At 43.3% G+C, this 22,935-nt stretch overlaps 2 protein-coding genes across 3 annotated transcripts in view; one reads left to right on the forward strand and one right to left on the reverse strand.

Moving 5' to 3' along the window:
* Positions 1-22,935, reverse strand: part of LOC138349825 (uncharacterized) — a 237,692-nt gene that overhangs the window by 186,684 nt on the left and 28,073 nt on the right. The window lies entirely within an intron of this gene.
* On the forward strand, positions 8,280-18,196 carry LOC123759839 (putative per-hexamer repeat protein 5). Its single transcript, XM_045745098.2, has 3 exons — positions 8,280-8,290; positions 13,896-16,837; positions 18,090-18,196. The coding sequence occupies exons 1-3, from the start codon at positions 8,280-8,282 to the stop codon at positions 18,194-18,196; spliced, it is 3,060 nt and encodes a 1,019-aa protein (XP_045601054.2).

Consider the following 22,935-nt stretch of genomic DNA (forward strand, 5'->3'; position numbering starts at 1 on the left):
ACAACGTGGAATGCAACGATCCTCTCGCATGGCTGCTATTGTCTATTTGTTAATCAATAGACTCGGTTGCAGCAGCTATCGCAACATCAATAGATTCGGTGCAGCAGCTATCGCAACATCAATAGATTCGGTGCAGCATCTATCGTACCTAAAGCACCAAGGGCCAGACCTAACATACACCAACAGCTTCAGAACTTCACTAACGACCATTGATTAATACACATTTTTTTCTCGAGATTTGGTGGAAATATTTCTGTATTTTCCAATTATGAAAACAATACTAAATATTATATAAGTATGAGATAGAACTTTGTTTCAAGATTATCTGTCACCGCACGCTAAATGTTACACTATAAGAGTAGTAAGAGGACAAATGTAAACTTATGATCAGGTGATCTGCTCCTGAAATTAGAGAAATCCTGAAATCTCCTGAAATCTATTCTTGGGACAGAATGATCTATTTTTGCCCAGAATGATCAACCTCTGTCTACTTAAGAACATAAGAACAAAGGTAACTGCAGAAGGCCTATTGGCCCATACGAGGCAGCTCCTATTTATAACCACCCAATCCCACTCATATACATGTCCAACCCGCGCTTGAAACAATCGAGGGACCCCACCTCCACCACGTTACGCGGCAATTGGTTTCCCTATGCAGGCGACGAGTCACAATAACGTGGCTGAAGTATGTTGACCAATTCACACACTAGAAAATGAAGGGACGACGACGTTTCGGTCCGTCCTGGACCATTCTCAAGTCGATTGTGGACCATTCACAATCGACTTGAGAATGGTCCAGGACGGGTCGAAACGTCGTCGTCCCTTCATTTTCTAGTGTGTGGACTAGTCAACACCACCCAATCCCACTCATATACATGTCCAACCCACGTTTGAAACAATCGAGGGACCCCACCCTCCACCACGTTACGCGGTAATTGGCTCCACAATTCAACAACCCTGTTACCGAACCAGTATTTACCCAAGTCTTTCCTAAATCTAAACTTATCCAATTTATAGCCATTGTTTCGTGTTCTGTCTTGTGTTGATACTTTTAATACCCCTCTTAATATCCCCTTTGTTATGTCCATTCATCACTTGTATTGGATGAATGGGCATAACCATGTTGATTGTATGAGCTACAATCGACACAGTAGCTCAAAAGGAAACTATGTGTCCTTTGCAGGATATACCATTGTGACTAGAGGACACGTTATTGCAACTGGATAATTATGGTTGCAACTTAGGAATCAAGTTTTTTCAACACGAGGCTCTATTTACTTCTGCGGTAATTAACTTACTGCTGTAGCGACATGATCTCATGTCTTGAGCCTATAATCTATTGTTGTAACTAGCTAAGAATTCTGCCCTCGATCCTGCCCGAAACGCTATGCGTAATAGTGGCTTTAGGCTTTGTATGTACTAGCTCCATCTATAAATCGATCAAATTATGTAAAATCTCTTGTATGTATATATCTTACCTAAATAAACATTTTTTTTTATTTTTATTTATAAGAAAACGTCGCAAATGTAGGATAAGCTGTTGCAATTATGAGCTAATGTTGCAAATAGGTAGATAATTTTGTGCCATAATATTACAGTGTTGTAAATAAATGACTGACTTTTGTAAATAGACGATTTACCACTAAAATATAGGATATCATTTTGCAAATGGAGGATGAGAGTTGAATCTGAAACATTCATTTCTATATCTGGCGGACCTCAATTGGAGTTGATTCAGAGGAAAGAGAAGCAACATGGGGGGGGGGGGGGGCGGGAGGGAATTATCAGGGGAAAGCGACAAGCCATTACGACTAGCACTGGGATGGGGAATGGTGCCCAACCACTTGGACAGTCGGGGATTGAACGCCGACCTGCATGAAGCGAGACCGTCGCTCTACCGTCTGGGGGGGGGGGGGGAGGGGAAAATAAGCTAGAAACAGAGAAACAACGTCGCTTTTGAGAGCTGTGAACCTCAGAGGAGTAAATTAATATGCTTCCTTGAGGAAATGTTTTCGACTAGTCCCCCATTAGTCATTCCTGATCGTTTAAGGAAAACTTGCCAACAGGGAAAACGCGGTCGGAGCGCTGGAAAAGTTTGTGATTTATGAACCTCTTTATGAAACAGGAGTGGGAGGAGGGGGGGGAGGGGGGAAGGGGGACAAGTTTCGTAATTATTGTCGAGATTTACCAGCACTCGTGGCTGTCAACACGACCGGTCTCTGTGGAGGCACTCTTGAACGCACTTCAGCGAGTGCGTTCAGCACACACACACACACACACACACACACACACACACACACACACACACACACACACACACACACACACACACACACACACACACACACACACACAGGTATAGCAGGTACCATAACAACTGGAGGGAAAAAAATTAGAGTCGTAGTCATATATAATTCACCACCAAATGACAGAAGACCCAGACAGGAATATGATAGAAACAACATGGCCACCATTAACATAATAGAGAGAGCAGCTTCTGTTGCTAGCAGGAATGGATCTGGACTACTAATTATGGGAGACTTCAACCATGGGAAGATAGATTGGGAGAACAGAGACCCGCATGGAGGACCAGAAACATGGAGAGCTAAGCTGCTGGACGTGGCAACAAGAAACTTTCTAAGTCAACACGTCAAGGAACCAATAAGAATGAGAGGAGAAGATGAACCAGCAATACTTGATTTGATATTTACCCTAAATGAGTGGGATATACGGGAAGTTAAGATGGAAGCGCCCTTGGGAATGAGTGACCACAGTGTATTGAACTTTGAGTACCTGGTAGAGCTAGGAATTATCTCCCAAAAAAAAGAACTAGGAATCAAAAGGCTGGCATACTGAAAGGGAAATTATGAACAGATGAGAAGTTTCCTAAAGGAAATACCTTGGGACACAGACCTCAGAGATAAGTCTGTACAAGGTATGATGGACTATGTTACCCAAAAGTGTCAGGAGGCAGTAAACAGGTTCATCCCGGCCCAAAGGGAAAATCCGAGAAGCAACAGAAGAATCCATGGTATAATAGGGCATGTATGGAAGCGGAGAACTGAACAAAAGGGCGTGGAGGAACTTCCGGAATAACAGAACACCAGAAAGCAGAGAGAGAGAGAGAGGTACAAGAGAACCAGGAATGAGTACGTCAGGGTGAGAAGAGAAGCAGAGAAAAGTTTGAAAATGATATAGCAAACAAAGCCAAGACCGAACCAAAGCTACTCCACAGTCACATCAGAAGGAAAACAACAGCGAAAGAACAGGTATTGAAACTTAGAACAGGCGAGGACAGGTATACAGAGAATGACAAAGAGCTGTGTGAAGAACTCAACAAGAGGTTCCAGGAGGTCTTCACAATAGAACAAGGTGAGGTCACTGTGCTAGGAGAAAGGGAGGTAAACCAGGCGGCCTTGGAAGAGTTCGAAATTACGAGAGAGGAGGTCACGAGACACCTGCTAGATCTGGATGTTAGAAAGGCTGTTAGTCCAGACGGGATCTCACCATGGGTACTGAAAGAGTGTGCAGAGGCACTTTGCTTGCCACTCTCCATAGTGTATAGTAAGTCACTGGAGACGGGAGACCTACTAGAAATATGGAAGACGGCGAATGTGGTCCCAAATATACAAAAAGGGCGACAGGCAAGAGGCACTGAACTACAGGCCAGTGTCCTTGACTTGTATAGCATGCAAGGTGATGGAGAAGATTGTGAGAAAAAAACTGGTACCACATCTGGAGATAAGGGACTTTGTGACAAATCGCCAACATGGGTTCAGGGAGGGTAAATCTTGCCTGACTGGCTTAATAGAATTCTACGACCAGGTGACAAAGATTAAGCAAGAAAGAGAGGGCTGGGCGGACTGCATTTTCTTGGATTGTCGGAAAGCCTTTGACACAGTACCGCATAAGAGGCTGGTACATAAGCTTGAGAGACAGGAAGGTGTAGCTGGTAAGGTGTTCCAGTGGATAAGGGAGTACCTAAGCAATAGGAAGCAGAGAGTTACGGTGATGGGTGAGACCTCTGATTGGCGTGAAGTCACCAGTGGAGTCCGACAGGACTCTGTACTCGGTCCTATCATGTTTCTGATATATGTAAATGATCTCCCAGAGGGTATCGATTCATTTCTCTCAATGTTTGCGGACGATGCCAAAATTATGAGAAGGATTATGACAGAAGAGGACTGTTTGAGGCTTCAAGAAGACCTACACAAGCTGAAGGAATGGTCGAACAAATGGTTGTTAGTTTAACCCAACCATATTTAATGTAATGAAGATAGGTGTAGGGAGCAGGAGGTATCACAAGGTATCAAGGATGATACAAGGTATCATCTGGGAGAGGAAATTTTTCAGGAGTCAGAGAAAGAAAAAGACTTGGGGGTTGATATCACGCCAGACCTGTCTCCTGCAGCACACATCAAGAGGATAACATCAGCGACATATGCCAGGCTGGCCAACATACGAACGGCATTCAGAAACTTGTGTAAAGAATCATTCAGAATTTTGTATACCACATATGTCAGGCCAATCCTGGAGTATGCAGCCCCAGCATGGAGTCCATATCTAGTCAAGGATAAGACTAAACTGGAAAAGGTTCAAAGTTTGCCACCAGACTAGTACCTGAGCTGAGAGGTATGAGCTACGAGGAGAGACTACGGGAATTAAACCTCACTTCGCTGGAAGACAAAAGAGTTAGGGGGATATGATCACCACATTCAAGATTCTGAAGGGAATTGATAGAGTAGATAAAGACAGGCTGTTTAACACAAGGGGCACACGCACTAGGGGACACAGGTGGAAACTGAGTGCCCAAAGGAGCCACAGAGATATTAGAAAGAACTTTTTTAGTGTCAGAGTGGTTGACAAATGGAATGCATTAGGAAGTGATGTGGTGGAGGCTGACTCCATACACAGTTTCAAGTGAAGATATGATACTGCCCAATAGGCTCAGGAATCCGTACACCTGTTGATTCATGGTTGAGAGGCGGGACCAAAGAGCCAGAGCTCAACCTCGGAAACACAACTAGGTGAGTACAACTAGGTGAGTACACACACACACACAGACACACACACACACACACACACACACACACACACACACACACACACACACACACACACACACACACACACACACACACACACAAACACACATTATTGGGATTGCCAGAAAGCCTTTGACACAGTACCAGATAAGACGCTAGTGAAAAGGCTGGAGATGCAGGTAGGAGTAAAAAGGAAGGTACTCTATTGAATAAGGGAGTACCTAAGCAACAGAAGACTACGAGTCACTGTGAGGGGTGAGGCCTCAGATTGGCGAGGCGTCACCAGTGGAGTCCCTCAGGGATCAGTTCCTGAACCTATACTATTTCCGATATATATAAATGATCTCCCAGAGGGAATAGGATCATATTTGCCTCTCGATATTTGCTGATGACTCAAAAATTATGAGGAGGATGAAGACAGAGGAAGATAGTATGAGGCTACAAGATGACCTAGACAAAATGAAGGAGTGGTTTAACAAATGCTACTAAAGTTCAACCCAATTATTTCTAAGGTAATGAAACTGGGCGGAGAAAACAGGAAGCCAGACACAGGATACAGAATAGGAAATGAAGTACTTCATGAAACGGACAGAGAGAAAGATCAAAGAGTTGATATCAAGCCAAACCTGTCTCCTGAAGCCCACATCAAAAGAATAACATCAGCGGCGTATGAATGGCTGGCTAACATCAGAACTACCTTCAGAAATCTGTGTAAGTAATGATTTAGAACCTTGTACACTGCATATGTAAGGCCAATCCTGGAGTATGCGCCCCTTGCGTGGAGCCCGTACCTTGCCAAGCACAAGACGAAGCCACTAAGCTATTTCCATAATTAAGAGGCATGAGTTACGAGGAAAGGCTGCGTGAATTGCACCTTGCGTCGCTGGAAGATAGGAGAGCTCGGGGAGACATGATCACTACATACAACATTCTCAGAGGTATTTACAGGGAAGACCAGGATGAATTATTTAATATGGGTGGTACACTCACAAGGGGACACAGGTGGAAGCTGAGTATCCAAATGAGCCACAGAGACCTTAGAAAGAACGTTTCAGTGTCAGAGTAGTTATTAAATAGAATGCACTAGAAAGTGATGTGGTGGAGGCTGACTCCATACCCAGTTTCAAATGTAGATATGATAGAGCCCAGTAGGCTCAAGAATCTGTACACCAGTAGATTGACAGTTGAGAGGCGGGACCAAAGAGCCGAAACTCAATCCCCCCCCGTAAGCACAACTAGGTGAGAACACACACACAAACACACACACACACACACACACACACACACACACACACACACACACACACACACACACACACACACACACACACACACACACACACACACATTTACCTCAGGTAAATGTAAAGTAATGAAATTAGACGAAGTGAGCAAGAGGCCGAACACAAGGTACCATCTGGGAGATGAAATCCTGCAAGAGTAAGTAAAAAGAAAGAAAGAAAGAAAGATCTGGGATTTGATATCAAACCGAACCTGTTCCCAGAAGCCAACATCAAGAGGATATCATCAGCGGCATATGCTAGATTGGCAAACATAAGAACTATCTTTACAAACTTGTGCAAGGAATTATTCAGAACCTTGTGAGGGATTAGGATAAGGATTTGTAAGAGGACGGATGGAAGGAATAGTGCCCAACCACTTGGAGAATTAGGGGACTGAACGCCGACCTCCAAGAAGCGAGTCCGTCGATCTACAGCCCAGCCCAAGTGGTTGGGGGGCACTGTAAGATGAACTAGACAATCTCTAGACATGGTCTGGGAAATGGCCACTAGACCTTAACCCAGGCAAATGTAAGGTTATGTGGATACTAATTAGGACAAGAAAGTCTTAAATACAAGACAGGTCGAAAAAAAGGCAAGGTCCCACTTTGTAAAAGAGTTCACTATGAGTCCACTATGAGTCCAGTATGAGTCCACTATGTTATGTCCACTTTGGAGTGGACACAACACGTGATCAAACACGAGAGGCACACATCAACAGAATAACGATATCATAGAATATATCATACTTACAAACGTCCAGTTTTCCTTCAGAAACTTGGACGAAGAACATTTCCGAGCGCTGTGTATATCCTCTGAGTGCGCTGCTCAGGCACGGAACCACTATTTCAAGAAAGATATAATTATAGTAGAAAAATGTGCAAAGATATGCAACAAGTCATGTTTCTGTGCTAAGGGGACTGAGCTATACAGAAAGTCTTATGGAACTGGACCTTACTGTACTGGAGCAGAGACAGAATAGAGTAGATATGATAACGACGTACAAAATACTGAGTGGAATTAAAAAGTAGATATAGAAACTTATCATGAACTATATGATGAAAAAACTCTCATCCTTAACTGTCTAATTACAGGAGTTAGCAGTCGTCTGTTCCTGTACCCACCTGAGTAGAGAAGCAAATAATATTCAGAGTGAGAAACAGTAGAACGACGGAATATAATTTATAATTTGTCCCATTAATGTGATAAGGGTAACTGTCAATTCTGGAGTCGTAAACGAGTGGAATGGAATTGACGAATAAGTTGTTGAAGCCAAGTTGTTGAAGCCAATTCAATTCATAGTTTTAGAAGTGAATAGGACGAAATTTTTGTTTGAAAAGTCACGGGATTGACTTACTGATAGTCCAAATTCGGGGCTCAAGAGCAGATTCTTGACCCGGAGAGCCTGTCTAGTTGAGACCGAACACGACGCTATATTATCCGGCCGAATGAAGTGCCACAGTGCCAAATTATCCGGCTGATCGTAGTGCCAAGCGATCATATTATCCAGCCGGTTATAGAGCCACGTTATCATATCCGGTTGGTCGTAGTGCAATGCTATCATATTAACCCGGCACTTTTCGTGCCACTTCGCTAGATTATCCGGCTCAAGAAGCAGAGAGAGAGAGAGAGAGAGAGAGAGAGAGAGAGAGAGAGAGAGAGAGAGAGAGAGAGAGAAAGAGAGAGAGAGAGAGAGAGAGAGAGCTGTTCTAGCGGTCTGTGTCTGGCATTCATTTTCAGGCAAGGTTCCTCGACCCACTATACGTCATTTTCAGTCTCCATCATTTAACCTCTCAGGATTTTTGTCACGGACTTGATTTATAGAGCTGGAGTTCTTTACTTCCATGGTCGAGACTCTTTCATTTACAGCAGGGAGGAGCTTCGCCCCCTTCTCCCTCCCTCTCCAGGGAGGGGGAAGGAAGGGGGAGGGGGGGAAGTGTGTGGGGGGATGCGAATGGGTGGAGGGTAAGTGGTGGGGGAGGGAGAATTATGGACAGGGAGAGTTGTGGGGAGGGAATGTGTGGTTTGATTTTGGGACATGCATTTAAATTAAGGACGTAAAAGCAACACACGTTATACTAAATATGTTACGATTCCATTTCAATGTTTCCGATTCCATTGATAAATTAAATTTTCATAGATGTCGATTTATTTTCATTTTGATCTAATTATGTTGTGTGACATTGCGTTGGAATTGAGCTGTGTTGTTTACCGTTCATTTTGTGAGTATAGTTTATTTTGTTTATTTTTTTTTATTATTTTTCATGTCGTTTTTTTGTCTGTTCTTATTTTTCAGTGATGGGAACATCAGATCATTTAGGAACACGTCGGAAGAGGGAGTGGGGAATGGAGGGGAGGACAAGGGGACAGGGGAGTGGGGGATGTTTAGGAGGACGAGGGACTTGGGAGGGGGGGAATGGTGGGGAAGACGGGGGGGGGGGGGGAGGGGACAGAGGAGGGTTGCTGTGGCTCAGCAACGCACATGTGTTGCTGAGCCACAACAACTCTAGCTGTACCCGGCCACGCCGGGTACAGCTAGAGTTGTTGTGTATATATATATATATATATATATATATATATATATATATATATATATATATATATATATATATATATATATATATATATATATATATATATATATTTATAATATGTGCGTGTTTGTGTGTGTGTGTGTGTATGTGTTGAGGGTGATCAGGGGGTTGAGCCTCGCATCTTTGGTCTCGCCTCTCTACTGTTGATTGATAGTTGATAGTTTCTTCCCATGCTCTCCGTACACCCTCCCCATCTATTTGTCCTCACACACTCCTCATGTCCTCCCACGTACACTCCACATGTCCTCCCACGTACACTCCTCATGTCCTCCCACGTACACTCCTCATGTCCTCCCACGTACACTCCACATGTCCTCCCACGTACACTCCACATGTCCTCCCACGTACACTCCTCATGTCCTCCCACGTACATTCCTCATGTCCTACCACGTACACTCCTCATCTCCTCACAGCACACAACGTCTCCACTTTCTCCTCCATCCCAGTACTCACACGTCCTCCCCCAGGTCCTCTCTCACAGCAAACACACGCTCGGGAATCGAACCCGATTCCTTAGGACTAAGACCCCAGAGCGCTGTCCACTCAGCTGCGAAGTTCCGTACTCACCTATTTGTACCCCACCTAGTTGTGCTTGCGGGGGTTGAGCTCTGGCTCTTTGGTCCCGCCTCTCAACTGTCAATCAACTGGTGTACAGGTTCCTGAGCCTACTGGGCTCTATCATATCTACATTTGAAACTGTGTATGGAGTCAGCCTCCACCACATCACTGCCTAGTGCATTCCATCTGTTAACTACTCTGACACTGAAAAAGTTCCTTCTAACGTCACTGTGGCTTATTTGGGTACTCAGTCTCCACCTGTGTCCCCTTGTTCGAGTACCTCTCGTGTTAAATAATTGATCCTTATCTACCTTGTCAATTCCCCTGAGAATTTTGCAGGTAGTGATCATGTCTCCCTTTACTCTTCTGTCTTCCAGTGTCATGAGGTGCATTTCACGCAGCCTTTCCTCGTAACTCATGCCTCTTAGTTCTGGGACTAGCCTAATGACATACCTCTGAACTTTTTCCAGATTCGTCTTGTGCTTGACAAGGTACGGGCTCCATGTTGGAGCCGCATACTCCAGGATTGGTCTTACATATGTGGTGTACAAGATTCCTTACACAGGTTCCTGAAGGCAGTTCTGATGTTAGCCAGCCTCACATATGCCGCAGACGTTATTCTCTTTATGTGGGCTTCAGGAGACAGGTTTGGCGTGATATTAACTCCTAGATCTTTCTCTCTGTCCGTTTCTGTATGTGTGTGTGTGTGTGTGTGTGTGTGTGTGTGTGTGTGTGTGTGTGTGTGTGTGTGTGTGTGTGTGTGTGTGTGTGTGTGTGTGTGTGTGTGTGTCCGTGTGTGCGTGTGTGTGTGTGCGTGTGTGCGCGTTTGTGTGTATGTGCGCGCTTGCAGATAGAGAAATATGCTCACAATACTTGTATATCCAATAATAAGTAGTTCTAATTACATCCCACGAACTTTGCTGCCCCCAAAAGTTCTTCCCAGAATTTATTCCGACGGTTCTAAACTCTTCTTGTAAAAAAAGTGCTTCAATTTATCTTTTCTACTTAAAAGTTTTTAACAACGATTTCTAGTTTCCTTAATTTCTTTCCAGAAAAGTTTCCCTGCGTACCTTCACGTATTTATTAACAACTTTTGTTAACTTATTATCTTTACCTTTTATCTTTATCACAATTCCTAATTTTAGACTCCATTTCGTTGCATTACTTTGTACATAATTATGTTATATTTGTACTTATAGGGGCCTGACAGCTGAGTGGACAGCGTTCGGGATTCGTAGTCCTGAGGTTCCGGATTCGATCCCCGGTGGAGGCGGAAACAAATGGGCAAAGTTTCTTTCACTCTGATTCCCTGTTCACCTAGCAGTAAATAAGTACCTGGGAGTTAGACAGCTGCTACGGGCTGCTTCCTTAGGATGCGTAACAAAAAGGAGGCCTCGTTGAGGACCGGGCCGAGGGGACGCAAAGCCATGAAATCATCTCAAGATAACCTCAAGATAACAACCACCATACCACAGCTTCATACCTCAGTCTAGGTATCACATACGTTGCGAATTATTTATTTTTCAATCTACTTTAAGGATATTCTAAGCGTTGTCAAAATGTTAAAATTTTTATGATTTTTTGCTCCTACGTGTGTTTCCTGGTGATAAGGAATCATTTAATATTTACCTTAAGCCGTATTCTTTATCGTTTACATGTTATTTGGTCATTAGTGACGCCTTTTCCAATGTTATAATTGTCAACATTTATTTCCATTGTTCGCTTCGTGTTCAATTAATTTTTCTACTTTCCTCAACTGTTGAAACACTTCCCTTGTCACACTAGACTGTTGAAACACCTCCCCCTGTCACACTGGACTGTTGAAACACCTCCCCTGTCACACTAGACTGTTGAAACACCTCCCCTGTCACACTAGACTGTTGAAACACCTCCCCTGTCACACTGGACTGTTGAAACACTTCCCCTGTCACACTAGACTGTTGAAACACCTCCCCTGTCACACTAGACTGTTGAAACAACTCCCCTGTCACACTGGACTGTTGAAACACTTCCCCTGTCACACTGGACTGTTGAAACACCTCCCCTGTCACACTAGACTGTTGAAACAACTCCCCTGTCACACTGGACTGTTGAAACACCTCCCCTGTCACACTAGACTGTTGAAACACCTCCCCTGTCACACTGGACTGTTGAAACACTTCCCCTGTCACACTAGACTGTTGAAACACCTCCCCTGTCACACTGGACTGTTGAAACACTTCCCCTGTCACACTAGACTGTTGAAACACTTCCCCTGTCACACTAGACTGTTGAAACACTTCCCCTGTCACACTGGACTGTTGAAACACCTCCCCTGTCACACTAGACTGTTGAAACACCTCCCCTGTCACACTAGACTGTTGTAACACTTCCCCTGTCACACTAGACTGTTGAAACACTTCCCCTGTCACACTAGACTGTTGAAACACCTCCCCTGTCACACTAGACTGTTGAAACACCTCCCCTGTCACACTAGACTGTTGAAACACCTCCCCTGTCACACTAGACTGTTGAAACACTTCCCCTGTCACACTGGACTGTTGAAACACTTCCCCTGTCACACTAGACTGTTGAAACACCTCCCCTGTCACACTAGACTGTTGAAACACTTCCCCTGTCACACTGGACTGTTGAAACACCTCCCCTCTGACACTGGACTGTTTTGCTACTTTCTAAACAGCATGTAGTGTCAGTGTGAGTGTGTCAGAGTGAGGTGTTGTTGTTGTTGTTTAAGATTCGCTACTTGGACCAAAAAGTTCCAAGTAGCACGGGCTATGGTGAGCCCAGTGAGTGAGGTGGTGCAACAATCCAGGCATATTGCTGTGTGACCACAAGTGAGGCAGCCTCGCCTCCTCAATCTCATAAATGTATTTAAGGTTCACAGGACGGGATTTATTCTCAATAATTCAGAGCTCGTTTCTCGGAAGAGAATATATCCTTAACGGTGACAAGATCATTCTTTAACGGTGACAAGAACATTCTTTAACGGTGACAAGATCATTCTTTAACGGTGACAAGATCATTCTTTAACGGTGACAAGAACATTCTTTAATGGTGACGAGATCATTCTTTAACGGTGACAAGATCATTCTTTAACGGTGACAGGAATATTCTTTAACGGTGACAAGATCATTCTTTAACGGTGACAAGATCATTCTTTAACGGTGACAAGATCATTCTTTAACGGTGACAAGAACATTCTTTAACGGTGACAAGAACATTCAGTAACGGTGACAAGATCAATCATTAAACGATTGATCAATCAATTGATCAGTTTGATCAATCGATCAAAACTATTTTTTCTTAAATCTTTTCTGGACTGTCGCCTCCATCACAGGATTGTGAAAGTTATCATGAAATTTCCAATTAATTAAGATGAATGCGAAATTTTACTGAACAATTTTGCAAACAATCTCCACTTTTCTTTCATTTTAAAGAAAGGTTTTCAACCTCAAATCTTTGCATCCGAAATGTTTTTAAGCATCCGTTTTCTATGTGTCTGACTCACTAAACCAATTAGGGCAAGCATGAGACTATCTTTGTAATTTGCAAATATTTTCGAGTGGATAAGAACGTGTTTTGAAGGCAAAATCTGAGGGTAAGGGAGTTATAGTTTAAGGCTCCTGGAAAGGTATCCAGGAGCCATCTTATCTACTGAATTTTCCCGTCTTTAATAGATTCTCTGATAGTGAAGTTTCTGGTGGTACCTACTCGCTTCTAACAGTGCTCACTCGCTACTTCCCTCAGACTTGGGGTCGTTTTTTGGCCTTACCGGGGGGGGGGGGGGTACTCACCTAGTTGTGCTTGTGGTGGGTTGAGCTTTGGCTCCTTGGTCCCACCTCTCAACCATCAATCAACTCATGAACAGGTTCCTGACCCTATTGGGCTCTGACATACGTTTAGATGTAACTCTGTATGGAGTCCATCTCCATCGCATCATTTCCTAGTACAAATCAATTGGTAACTAGTTTGACACTGAAAAGTTATTTGTAATGTCTCTGTGGTTCATCTGGGTACTCAGTTTCCACCTGTGTCACCTTGTGCGTGTTCCTCCCGTGTTAAATAATCTGTCTTTACCTATTATGCAAATTCACGTAAATTTTGTATCTGGTGATCATGGGTGTGTGTTAGTGCGTGTATGAGTGCGCATGAGTGCGTTTCTGAGTGCGAGCGTGAGTGCCTGAATAAATCTTTACCGTGAAGTAACGAGCAGGGTTCAAGTTAGCTTGGCAACTTAGCTCGGCTAACTTTGCCGTTAACTAAGTGAAGTAGTTAGCGATTAAGTTGGATTGGTTGAAATGCCAGCAGAGGTAGAGAGGGGCTCCTCCGAGGTGCAGGAGCGCCTCTCTACCCCTTGCTGACACGAGTGCTGACAGTATTAGACTCTTGCTGACAGTATAAGTGAGACTTGCTGACAGTATTACTGGAACTGTAGCTAACAGCATTAGTGAGACTAGTGCTGACAGTACAAGTGGCATTAGTGCTGACACTGGTACTATCACTAGTGGTGACACTGGTACTATCACTAGTGGTGACACTGACACTATCACTAGTGCTGACACTATCACTAGTGCTGACACTGACACTATCACTTGTGCTGACACTGGTATTATCACTAGTGCTGACACTGGTACTATCACTAGTGCTGACACTGACACTATCACTAGTGCTGACACTGGTAGTATCACTAGTGCTGACACTATCACTAGTGCTGACACTGGCACTATCACTAGTGCTGACACTATCACTAGTGCTGACACTGGCAGTATCACTAGTGCTGACACTGGTACTATCTCTAGTGCTGACACTGACACTATCACTGGTGCTGACACTGGTACTATAACTAGTGCTGACACTGGTACTATCACTAGTGCTGACACTGGCAGTATCACTAGTGCTGACACTGGCACTATCACTAGTGCTGACACTGGTACTATCACTAGTGCTGACACTGGCAGTATCACTAGTGCTGACACTGGCACTATCTCTAGTGCTGACACTGGTACTATCACTGGTGCTGACACTGGTACTATCACTAGTGCTGACACTGGCAGTATCACTAGTGCTGACACTGGCACTATCTCTAGTGCTGACACTGGCACTATCACTAGTGCTGACACTGACACTATCACTAGTGCTGACATTGGCACTATCACTAGTGCTGACACTGGCACTATCACTAGTGCTGACACTGGTACTATCACTAGTGCTGACACTGGTACTATCACTAGTGCTGACACTGGTACTATCACTAGTGCTGACACTGGTACTATCACTAGTGCTGACACTGGTACTATCACTGGTGCTGACACTGACACTATCACTGGTGCTGACACTGGTACTATCACTGGTGCTGACACTGGTACTATCACTGGTGCTGACACTGACACTATCACTAGTGCTGACACTGGTACTATCACTAGTGCTGACACTGGTACTATCACTGGTGCTGACACTGACACTATCACTAGTGCTGACACTGACACTATCACTGGTGCTGACACTGGTACTATCACTAGTGCTGACACTGGTACTATCACTGGTGCTGACACTGACACTATCACTAGTGCTGACACTGACACTATCACTAGTGCTGACACTGGCACTATCACTAGTGCTGACACTGGTACTATCACTAGTGCTGACACTGACACTATCACTAGTGCTGACACTGACACTATCACTAGTGCTGACACTGACACTATCACTAGTGCTGACACTGGTACTATCACTAGTGCTGACACTGACACTATCACTAGTGCTGACACTGGTACTATCACTAGTGCTGACACTATCACTAGTGCTGACACTGGTACTATCACTAGTGCTGACACTATCACTAGTGCTGACACTATCACTAGTGCTGACACTATCACCAGTGCTGACACTGGCACTATCACTGGTGCTGACACTGGCACTATCACTAGTGCTGACACTATCACTAGTGCTGACACTATCACTAGTGCTGACACTGGCACTATCACTGGTGCTGACACTGGCACTATCACTAGTGCTGACACTATCACTAGTGCTGACACTGGCACTATCACTGGTGCTGACACTGGCACTATCACTAGTGCTGACACTGGCACTATCACTGGTGCTGACACTGGCACTATCACTAGTGCTGACACTATCACTAGTGCTGACACTGGCACTATCACTAGTGCTGACACTATCACTAGTGCTGACACTGGCACTATCACTGGTGCTGACACTGGCAGTATCACTGGTGCTGACACTGACACTATCACTAGTGCTGACACTGACACTAGTGCTGACACTGGCAGTATCACTGGTGCTGACACTGGCACTATCACTAGTGCTGACACTGGCACTATCACTAGTGCTGACACTAACACTATCACTGGTGCTGACACTGGCATATACACTGGCACTATCACTAGTGCTGACACTGACACTATCACTGGTGCTGACACTGACACTATCACTAGTGCTGACACTGGCACTATCACTAGTGCTGACACTGGCACTATCACTAGTGCTGACACTGGCACTATCACTAGTGCTGACACTGGCACTATCACTAGTGCTGACACTGGCACTATCACTGGTGCTGACACTGGCACTATCACTAGTGCTGACACTGACACTATCACTGGTGCTGACACTGACACTATCACTGGTGCTGACACTGGTACTATCACTAGTGCTGACACTGGTACTATCACTAGTGCTGACACTGGCACTATCACTAGTGCTGACACTGGTACTATCACTGGTGCTGACACTGGTACTATCACTAGTGCTGACACTGTTACTATCACTAGTGCTGACACTGACACTAGTGCTGACACTGACAATAGTGCTGACACTGACACTATCACTAGTGCTGACACTGTTATTATCACTAGTGCTGACACTGACACTAGTGCTGACACTGACAATAGTGCTGACACTGACACTATCACTAGTGCTGACACTGGCACTATCACTAGTGCTGACACTGGCACTATCACTAGTGCTGACACTGGTACTATCACTAGTCCTGACACTGGCACTATCACTGGTGCTGACACTGACACTATCACTAGTGCTGACACTGACACTATCACTAGTGCTGACACTGACAATAGTGCTGACACTGACACTATCACTAATGCTAACACTGACACTATCACTAGTGCTGACACTGGCACTATCACTGGTGCTGACACTGGCACTATCACTGGTGCTGACACTGACAGTATCACTGGTGCTGACACTGGTACTATCACTAGTGCTGACACTATCACTAGTGCTGACACTATCACTAGTGCTGACACTGACACTATCACTGGTGCTGACACTGATACTATCACTAGTGCTGACACTGACACTATCACTGGTGCTGACACTGGTACTATCACTAGTGCTGACACTATCACTAGTGCTGACACTGGCACTATCACTAGTGCTGACACTGACACTATCACTAGTGCTGACACTATCACTAGTGCTGACACTATCACTAGTGCTGACACTGACACTATCACTAGTGCTGACACTGGCACTATCACTAGTGCTGACACTATCACTAGTGCTGACACTATCACTAGTGCTGACACTGGCACTATCACTGGTGCTGACACTGGCACTATCACTAGTGCTGACACTGACACTATCACTGGTGCTGACACTGACACTATCACTAGTGCTGACACTGGTACTATCACTAGTGCTGACACTGACACTATCACTAGTGCTGACACTGGCACTATCACTGGTGCTGACACTGGCACTATCACTAGTGCTGACACTGACACTATCACTGGTGCTGACACTGACACTATCACTAGTGCTGACACTGATACTATCACTGGTGCTGACACTAACAGTATCACTATTGCTGACACTGACACTATCACTAGTGCTGACACTATCACTAGTGCTGACACTGGCACTATCACTAGTGCTGACACTAACACTATCACTGGTGCTGACACTATCACTAGTGCTGACACTGGCACTAGTGCTGACACTATCACTAGTGCTGACACTAACACTATTGCTGACAAAACTAACGCTGACAGTCAACATATTAAACCAACGAACATATCTATTGTATCACTAATAAAATACTCCCAATTAAAACCACTTTTAACGATGACCAGAAAAATACAAAACTAAAAAAAAACATGAACCAAAAATGAAAACATGTTTACATTGAAGTCAAATCCATTACCCGGTTTGTATTCCTCAGGTCTTTGGAAAACAATCCGTCTATTAGTTCTAATGGAACTAATCAATTAGTTCCAAACGAACTAATCATCACATTAGTGAACACTATGTGAGAGAAACTATGCTTCACGATTGCTTAGTTTTACTGAAAAGAATTTCCAAGGAGAAACAGGAATATTGAATTATTACGTAAATCAGTGGTGAACTATTAGTTCTGTATCACCACTACTCACATACCAGTGGTGAACCAGTACACACACACATGTGTCACCACTACAACACTGCACCAATACACACACACATATGTCACCAGTACTCCCCAAAAATACCGAAGTTTTCGACAATTTTACCCACTACATAGTCTCGTAAAACTGAGAACAAGGAGACCAACCCATGTCACTAATGCTGAAGAGATACTTTTCAATGACCAGACAGCAATGGAAGCTTACGCCACGAGCCAGATAATGGTGCACAGGCAATTGAATGGTGTGGAAGTGCTGTTGGTATTGGAGTTTTATGTGAAAATGTCGTGCTCTAAGGTAAAGTTGGTATTTTCTGGTAGGAACAATGTTTGATGGTATCTATGTTTCTATGGTATCTATATGGTGTTTTGTGGGAGCGAATGCGTTTTGTTATATGATGGAACTATATCATATATTTGTAAATAATGCTCAGTTATAGTGACCGCTGTGAAATATATAATGAAACATGAATGAATAATTAACTTTCAGGATGGAGGTCTGCGCACATAGGTTTGCCTGCAGGTATGAATTTGTGTATGATTTATACACATTTGTGTATAATTTATACACATTTGAGTATAATTTGAGTATAATAATTTAAGTATAATTTAAACACATACATAATGTCGCGTCCGGCCGTCAAGGATTATTTCATGCACTTTTTTTGGCTACCGAGATTATAAGAATTATTTTTCTAGGTACTTTGTTAATTTTGATCGTTAGTTAAAAATATCAAATCACATTTGGTGAAACGTTATCTATAAGTTCAGGACACCAAATGTGCAGAAATTTGCATTGAGTTTAATGCCTATCAATGAAAACTTACAGACATTCAGTCATATAGTTTACCCTAGGCGTATTGCGCTCATTCACGTGATGATTTGAAGAATGTTGACGACTCCTTGACAGCGAAATTATCCATCTGAGATGTTATTCATCATCTTAATTGCCCCTAAAGACAGCCTCAGTCACAATCCTAGACCCTTCGGGCAATTATTGGTGGTTTTCACAGGTATTAAGGCAAGATAGTTACCAACTTATTCCATCTTAAGGTTGTCTTGAGATGATTTCGGGGCTTAACGTCCCCGCGGCCCGGTCCTCGACTTGGCCTCCTTTTTGTTACGCACCCTCAGGAAGCAGCCCGTAGTAGCTGTCTAACCCCCAGATACCTATTTACTGCTAGGTGAACAGGTGCATCATGGTGAATGAACCTCTTCCCATTTGTTTCTGCCTCCACCGGGTATCGAATCCGGAACCTGATGACTACGTATCCCGAGCGATGTCCACTCTGCCGTCTGACCCCCCGTTACCAGAGTTCAAAACCAAGGATATCATGGCAATCTTCAGAAAAGGATATCATGGCAATCTTCAGAAGACAGTTATCATGCCTACCCCACCTGCCATTTGTACATGCTTTTGTTCTCTTTATTTCTCCTTTTGATACTACGTGATTCGGGAGTTTGGATATCGTTGGATATGGATATCGTTGGGTATCGGCGTGATTGTGAAGCAATTGTCTATTTAAAGTTGTGATATCTTCACTAGAGTCTTATAAACAACTAAATTTATTTCATTGTTATCAACTCTCTAAACATAAAAACCGACGCGATATTTAATCTTTTTCTGGGAAAACGTTTGTTTGGAGTTATACAACATGAAGAGCGGTGGATATGTAAGACCCTGAGTCTCGTTGATTACACATTTCCAAACAAGTTGTTTCATCAGACTCCCGCCTCTCTGGGGACAAAGGAGAGGCTCCTCGTCGTATTGAGTCGCGGGCGCTGATGAACCAAGTTGGTTTCCCAACAATATGCGGGATGAGGTCCAAAGCTGGAACTGGCCGGCTTTTAATGAATGCGATTTTCGTATGAGGGAATGATTGCTTTAATACGTACTGGAACGTGGTTATCGCACACACACACACACATGGTCAAACACACATGTGGTCAGAAACACACACACGTCCGCAATGTCATAAGATACAGCGACCCTACACACACACACACACACACACACACACACCAAAGAGCCAAAGCTCAACCCCCGCAAGCACAAATAGGTGAGTACAAATAGGTGAGTACACACACACACACACACACACACACACATTCCACTTGCATACAACATCATGCATAAACATTCAGTTTATTATTATTATTATTATTATTATTTTCTACCACAGACGTGGCCAGACATTTACAATGCTAACCAGAATATATACATTTTCTTCTGTCCTCCATGGACAGGGTGAGAGAGCTGTTAAACATATAGTTCAGGGATTTATTGAACAATCAACCACAGAAGGTGATTGTAGTGCTTTTAAAATGTTAATCTAAGCTACAGACATATATACCCAGATACACAGAGTTACGTCTGGCCCTACATAAATTGGTCGATTTATGTAGGATCTATGTTTCCTTACATAGATAATTGTGTAAATACACATTAATGTGTATTTACAACATTCAGTGATCTATTGCGACGGCTCCTCAACTAGTGTCCCGGGTGCATTTCCTGCGGTAGGCTAGAGACGGTTGGGCACATATCCTACCACCTAATGGGTCTGTTCACCTAGGAAGCAATTGATACCCTGAAATTAGGAGAATGTTGTGGATTCTGTCGTGAGAGGGGGGGGCGGGGGGTCAGTAATAGGCCTAATGATACCACGATTACCTTACATGTAGATTCATTGTTCCCGTCAAGGAGAAACATACACACGCATACACTCGGATAGATTAAGGAGATATACTACAACAGCATACAATTCGAAGCCGTTATTGAAGGATACGAACGGAATGTTAACGGTATACTGAAGTAAAATACTGCCCGTTATAACCCAGCGTGCATGGGAAAGGTCGCTATATCAAGGTCACTTATCACGACCCTTTAATTCCCTGGTGTACTGGAGTGAAGGTGGAGTGCCTTCACTGGTGTACTGGAGTGAAGGTTGAGTGCCTTCACTGGTGTACTGGAGTGAAGGTTGAGTGCCTTCACTGGTGTACTGGAGTGAAGGTGGAGTGCCTTCACTGGTGTACTGGAGTGAAGGTTGAGTGCCTTCACTGGTGACCTGAGTGCTCAGGTTGAGTGCCTTTCACGCACTCATGTACTTTACATGTACTCAGTAATATAGTGTCCCTCAAGAGCTTGATAAAGTCTGACAGAAACGATGGTTTGTATCTAACAAAGATTAACAACTCCCTCAGATTATCCTCGAAGATTATGAAAAAATTCTCAGATAATCTGTTACGTCATTTAAAATTCTCTCACGTCCAAATACTCTTATTTTTAATACTTTTTCACTATTAATACTTTACTGTTTCACTAATATCAGATATATATATATATATATATATATATATATATATATATATATATATATATATATATATATATATATATATATATATATATATATATATATATATATATATACCACCTCTAGCTGGAAGAAGGGGGACCCATAGCCTCGGAGGAAACCACGCATAACGCATTAGAGGGAATGTTTAGATCCCCTCCAATACAGTTTCTGTGTGCTTTTCTCCTACCACCCCCTTCCTTGAATATTTTTTGTGCTTTATTATGCATTTGATGGTTACAAGATATACATGGGTTGATACAAAAATAATAATGCAAAAAGGTGCTTAAAGGTTATGGATCTCTTGAAGAACACAACAATGGGAAACATTGATGAATGTCACAGACGGGTTCGATCATTGTTGCAAGTCAAACACTTCTTCGAATTCCTCTGAAGTTGGACTAGTGCCCAAGACGCAACAGGCATTTCCCCTCTGAATCGCAACACTGAGGCGCTGGAACAAGAAACTTTTTGCTCTCTGGTCTTTTGTAGCGCTGATCAATTTGTCCCCCAATTCCTTCAGGAACTTCAATGCACATTTTCCCCACGAACCGAGGGTCTCCGAGCCGATCGGAACAAAGCTGTAGCAGTGTGCTAGACCTCTGTATTTAATAATTTTCTGCGATTCCCTGAAAGAAGCAGCACCACCGCTTTCACGTGTGCTGTAGTGGAGGTAGGTACTGGCCAGTGTGGCAGCGCACGTGTAGTCCCATACCACTTGCTTACCATCCTTCCAAGGTAGCAAGGTGACCCCATATATATATATATATATATATATATATATATATATATATATATATATATATATATATATATATATATATATATATATATATATATATATATATGTCGTACCTAGTAGCCAGAACGCACTTCTCTGCCTACTATGCAAGGACCGATTTGCCAGGTAAGCCAAGTTTTCATGAATTAAGTATTTATCGACTACCTAACCTACCTAACCTATCTTTTTCGGCTATATAACCTGACCTAACCTATAAAGATAGGTTAGGTTAGGTTAGGTAGGGTTGGTTAGGTTCGGTCATATATCTACGTTAATTTTAACTCCAATTAAAAAAAAATTGACCTCATACGTAATGAAATGGGCAGCTTTATCTCATCATAAGAAAAAATTTAGAGGAAATATATTAATTCAGGAAAACTTGGCTTATTAGGCAAATCAGGCCTTGCATAGTAGGCCGAGTACGATGTTCTGGCTACTAGGTACAACATATATATATATATATATATATATATATATATATATATATATATATATATATATATATATAAGGTTCTCGGCTGCTGCCACACTTGACAGGGAGTATCTCCAAGCTCATCAGAGAGAATACACAGACCCATTTTAATGGCTCTTTCATCCCCCTTCAAATTTAACAAGGTCAAATATTTGCTTATAGTCTGCTTGTGTACTATTATATCGAAGGTATATTGTTCCTCTCCGATCTGCGCCTCGAATGAAGTCTTTCTCAAATCTGGAAACATAATTGTGTTATTCTACTTTTGCAATGATTTATAATTGTATGTTGCAAGGTGTTGATGTGCAGTTGTGTTGTAGGGGGGCCTGACGGGTGAGTGGACAGTGCTCGGGGTTCGTAGTCCAAAGGTTTCCGGGTTCGATCGCCGTCGGAGGCGGAAACAAAGGGGGAGAGTTTCTTTCACCCA

Source organism: Procambarus clarkii, chromosome 8 (genome assembly GCF_040958095.1).
Source record: "Procambarus clarkii isolate CNS0578487 chromosome 8, FALCON_Pclarkii_2.0, whole genome shotgun sequence".
Classification (NCBI taxonomy): domain Eukaryota; kingdom Metazoa; phylum Arthropoda; class Malacostraca; order Decapoda; family Cambaridae; genus Procambarus; species Procambarus clarkii.